General features: G+C 45.8%; 1 protein-coding gene across 1 annotated transcript; it reads left to right on the top strand.

Annotated features, from left to right (window-relative positions):
- The first annotated feature begins 308 nt into the window (after window positions 1–308).
- Window positions 309–4,422, top strand: TMEM207 (transmembrane protein 207). Its single transcript, XM_041468051.1, has 5 exons — window positions 309–404; window positions 2,235–2,272; window positions 2,704–2,748; window positions 3,195–3,334; window positions 4,274–4,422. Exons 1-5 carry the CDS (start codon window positions 309–311, stop codon window positions 4,420–4,422), a joined length of 468 nt encoding a protein of 155 aa, XP_041323985.1.
- The last annotated feature ends 717 nt before the right edge of the window (window positions 4,423–5,139 follow it).

The following is a 5,139-nucleotide window of genomic DNA, read 5'->3' as shown; positions in this document are numbered from 1 at the left end:
TTGTAGCAGGTCCTGTTAAATGCAGCCGTGGGTTAATATGGAACTAAGCCTCAGCAGCAGGAATTTGTGAACAGCTAGGAAAATACCGAAACAACTGCAAGGTGCTGACCTTAAACCAGTGTTCCTTTAACTTCTGGTAGCTGTTTGTGCCCCTGCAAACCCAAATTCGCTCCCTGGCTAGCGGTAATTTCTGAGGCGCAGGAAGCCATTGGGTAACGTGTTCTCTGGCTGCAGGCACGATGTGCAGAGAAGTTTTAAAAGCACCAAACCACAGAGGGTAAAACACTGCAGCAAACAAAGCTCTTCCAATGTTTCTCACACTAATGATGCAGAGACCTGGAGCTTTGTGTTTATCTTCATGGATCACAGCAGGAACTGGAGTTCTGTGTCTAACCTTCTTCCAGGTAACCAAATCCTTCACTGGGACCAGGCTGATTTTAGGGACTTTTGTGGGGCGGGGGGGAAGGTTCCAACTTTTACAGAATTTAGTCATCAGCTTTCTTTTTTATTATTATTATTTTGTGAAGGATTTTTTTGAGGATTTAATGAATGTGGGGAAGATTTAATGCTCACAAAAATTCCAATTAGTGCAGAGAAAACACTACTGCCTTTGTACTTTATTCTGTCTCTGGCTATTGAAATGGAAGAGCTTGGGGCTTCAGCAGCACGGGTGGGTGTTTGGCTGCTGTGACAGATTCCTGCCTCAGAGCAGATGCACTTTGCTGCAGTTTAACTACGCTAAGGTGGCTCTGCTGAGCTGGTTTGGAGGATGATAAAAGAGAGGCCAGAGGTTGTCATTCAGCCATGAAGAATACTCAGGACACATGTAATCACAGCAATCAGCTATCTGCTTTTGACCCGTTATTTAATAATCAGTTGAAATGCAAAAAAACCCAAATGAATTAAAATATTCTGCATCAGGGTGCATGTGTGACGTGGCAAATTAGCTCAGTTTTAAAAGGACACGTCTGGAAGAGTTGAAGCTTCTATCTTTTTCTCTATTCCTCATTTGGATTTCAGCCACTCATGAAATTTCTCAGACAATGCTTTACATGAAAGACTTAATATACCCAAAGACCTCTGGAGAAACTAGGGATGGAAAGGCAGTGTGTGCACAGGATCAGACACATTATAGAGATCTGAGGGGGGATTTCTTGCTGTTTACAGTGGCTTGAGCTTTGCATAACAAAAAGAACCTGTTAATTAGAGATTTTAAAAGAGATTTTTCAGTTATGTATATTTGATATAAATTTCTAGTTCAGAACAGAGCCTTCCAGTTTGACAAAAATCTCGAAGTGTTTTGAATATATGCAGAGGGAAATCCGAAGTAATTATTTACAAATTACATTCTAATAGTTTTTTTCTGAGAAACAAATCTAAATTCCTCTATCTTGTTCATTCTGCTTTCCAGTGTTATCACAATTCTATACCTGATTTGAATTTTTTTGTAGCAACATTGGGCAACTGTAATAACACACCTAACATCAGTCAGCCAAAAGAATCTATTGAATTGGATTCAATTATACTGATGAACTGCTCTGGTTACTTTTTGCACAGATAATATGAAACTGAGGCTAAGATCAACAAGGCTTGCAAAAATAATGTATAAAAATAATGTATAATGTATTCTCAGCCTAAGCTGAGAATAGAAAATATACCTGAAAAACAAGTTTGAGGTTCGCATATTTGCAATACCTGAAACCTGACTCTGGGAATGATGCACCACTACTATCTGAAAACAGAAAAATGCTGGGTAGAGCACACTTCTAGTCAAAACAGTTCCAATTTACTACTGCATTCACAATTAGCTCCCAAAAAAATAAAAAAATGAACCACAGAACAAGAATTTGGTTATGGGCATTTTCAGCAGGCATTTCTGAATAGCAAAGCCCAGTGCAGCAAGCAGGTCTCAGACTCCAGCTGGTGTTTCCCTGCTCTTGTCTTTCCCTCCTTCACATCAAAAGGAATGCTTTCTCCTTGGCCTAGCTTTCATCTGCAAGCTATTGAATTTATTGAGCTCTTGGTGAGGTTCTCTGCTGGATTTGATTTGGGCTGGCTCAAAGCACAGCCCCACAGAGGCAGATCCCAAAGGAGAGGTCTAGTTTCAGCCCTGCAGGATCAGCACTCCTTTTGCTCTTCCTCTCAAACTTCCCACTCTAAGAACAGTAATTATACTGGTAAATTGTAAAAAACAAAACATACCTGCCCTGTCTGATTTACATGTGTGTTTTCAGTCAGCAGACTCTGGGTCGGACTGTGAGCTGGGCGACAGGTGAGTGTGGCTTCATTCTCTCCCCCCGGGTGCCCCCACCCCAGGCTCTTTCAGGGGTGCTCTGCTCCTGCCTGGCACACCAGCACAGCAGAGGAACGAGGACCTCCAGGAAAAGGCCATTTAGGGTTGGTTGTTTTTTTCCAAAAAAGGAAATAGAGGCTGGCAACCCTTTGGGTTTTCAGCAAAAACGCTGGTGGTGGGTACCAGTGTTGAAAGGCAAACAAGTGGCACTCTGCTTCTTGCATCGTCTGCATTGCTCCCATCCACACAGAGACATGGGCTCTTTTTAATGGGCTCCCTTCATGGAAGAAAACCTCTCAATCTTCTACTTGCTGATGATGGTGCTTGTCTTTGTGTAGGTAGATGTGCTGGGGTGGGTACAGCAGCCCCCTCACACTGGACTGGAAGTCCTTTTTATTCTTGCCTTTTAGGTGTGTTGGACAGAGCGATGGAAACTTCAGCATCTGGTATGTGTGGTAAGTTTCAGATCTGTTTTAAGGGGAAAAACTGGCAAATAATATTCTTTGATGGATATATGGAGAGAAAGGCATTAAGAGAGACTGATAGCTAGAGAGCATTGCTCCTGGGCTGTCCCTGTGTTCTGTCTTTACAAACTAATGGAAATCATTTATCCATATCCTCCTCACTGTACGCTGACAACTGAACTGGGGAAAAATGATAGATTGTGTCAGGGAGAAATGTTTGAATTTCCAGCCAGCGCTGGCTGCTGAGCACTCAGGAGTGAGACATTGATTTCTGGGGACTTTGATCATGTCCAGCATGCTGGTGGAGGAGCCGCAACATTTAACGGCAATTTGCAAAAGATGTTAATGAATATGTTAATTTGAAGACGTGCAGCCATCTGTCGGTGCTGCCCGCAGATGGTGACAGTACTGTTCCTCCCCTGCTGCCTCTGCCTTAGGTTCCTGGTGTTGTTTTTGCTGGCCGTGCTCCTGTCCTGCGGGATCTGCTGCTGCCTGCAGTGCTGGCTGAAGCGGCGGAGCTGCCGCCCCCGACGCACCGTGGCTGTCTTTGCCCTCAGCAGCTCGGATGCCTTTTGTGGTTAGTCCCGTCCCTGCTGCAAGGTCTTGCTGGCTCTGGTGGCCTTCCTGTGGCCCATCCATAACCCAGTAAAAAGCAGTCGGGCTTGGGAGCTGGGATGCAGCCAGGGGCTGTATTGCTGGTGAACAGGGGGGTGCCCAGCTCTGGCAACTTGGGGACATGTCCAGACCATGGACTGGGGGGCTGAAGCCACATCCACTTTTCACTGAGCCATACCTTGGTGCTGTCCCTGTGTGTCCATGTGTCCCAAAGGTGCCTAGCTGGGGCTTGGCCAGGCAAACACTGGAGGTGTGTGGGACTTTCTCCTCAGTGCCAGACCACTCAGTGATCTAAGCCATTGGGGCAGCCACAGGCTCTGGGGTCAGGCAGCCCTTTCTGACCTGTGTCCTTCATTTCTCACTTAGACAAAACTGTACTGGTCTAACTCGAGCCACCCCGGCTCGACTGGCTAACACACCCTGCTCTGTCAAAAGATTGTCCCGGTGGGTGCTGTTCACTGTGGCAGCCACCCTCATTCCCCCAGGAGCACCCAGATTTTGAGGACTGGGCTATAATGAGTGTGTAGCAACCAGAACTGATCTGGAGTATGGCCAGCAGCATCAGCAGGCTGAGCCAGACAACATCCCTCCAAGAAAAATAAAGCTAATCTTGTCATTAGGCTAAGCCTTTCCCAGAGGACATATTACCTGCTTTCTGGGTGGTCATAGACAGTGTCTCCACAGGGAGGACCCGCCCAAACCCACCCAAATTCCTCTGTCCCAACTTCTTGTATCTGTAGTTTGTGGTGAAACACTTTGTGATGCCATCCTTCAAAAATTGCATCCGTGCCTTTCTTGTTTCCAAGTGGTTTGGCAGCTCCTCCTGGGCTCACCCCTCTCACTCCCACGCTTGCCCTTCACGCCTGTCTGCTGTACAGTTGTGACTTTGCTTTTTCCCCAGCTACTGAAGCACCTCCGTGCCCATCCTCTGGATCCCTGAGCCCCTGCATGACTGCAGAGATTCCCTCTTCTCCTGCCCCATGCATCAGCCTCGGGGGAACTGAATTGCCTCCGTCTTATGAGGATGTTGTGAAGGAAAACAAGGTCTAGACACCACATGTTGGCTTTCAGTGATCCTACTTGGTTCATCAGAGATCTTCCATCGTGCCAAAGGAGCGTGAGATCAAATCAGCCTTTTCCATAGGTTGGCCGAGAGACTGAAAAGCAGCACACATTTCATCTGAACCTGAAAGATGAGACTAAATGCAACAGAATAAATGCCAAAAGTATGTGTTGAATCTGTCACAGGAGTTCAGCTTGACATTTTGATAACTCTGGATTTCAAGAAGCTTCCTCAAAGGCCTGTGTGCATTTGGGATTTCTGGCTCAGCCTCTAGATTTATCTCTCTAAGGCTGCTTCAGCTGGTGCAACCCTATGTATTTTAGGACCAAATGTTGATAAATGACTTGGTAGTTACTTCTCAAGCTTGGGCTGCCTCCTTCACTCGGCACTGTGCCAAGAAACACCCTCTGGCAAAGTCATGCTGTTCTAATACATTGCAATGCAATCATGCCACTCTGTGATGAAGGATCGTTTGCCACATTTAAAATATTTAGCACAGCATATCAGATTTGTCTAGTGCAAAAGGCAGCAAATTTATGGCCAGGGAAGAGAAAACAAGAGACAGGGATTATGTAGGAGTAGCAGTGGCAGGAGCTGGTTACAGAGCCTTAAAAAAATGTGAGTTTGCTCATTTGAGCTGTTCTTAATTTCATGATGACTGTTCTCAGCTACTCTTGCCCCAGCACTGCAGACCAGAAGGCTTT

This window comes from Pyrgilauda ruficollis, unplaced genomic scaffold (assembly GCF_017590135.1).
Source record: "Pyrgilauda ruficollis isolate IOZ18807 unplaced genomic scaffold, ASM1759013v1 scaffold21, whole genome shotgun sequence".
In the NCBI taxonomy this organism is placed as follows: Eukaryota; Metazoa; Chordata; class Aves; order Passeriformes; family Passeridae; genus Pyrgilauda; species Pyrgilauda ruficollis.
The sequence above is the reverse complement of the archived record's forward strand: the minus strand, read 5'-3'. Positions and strand labels throughout refer to the sequence as shown.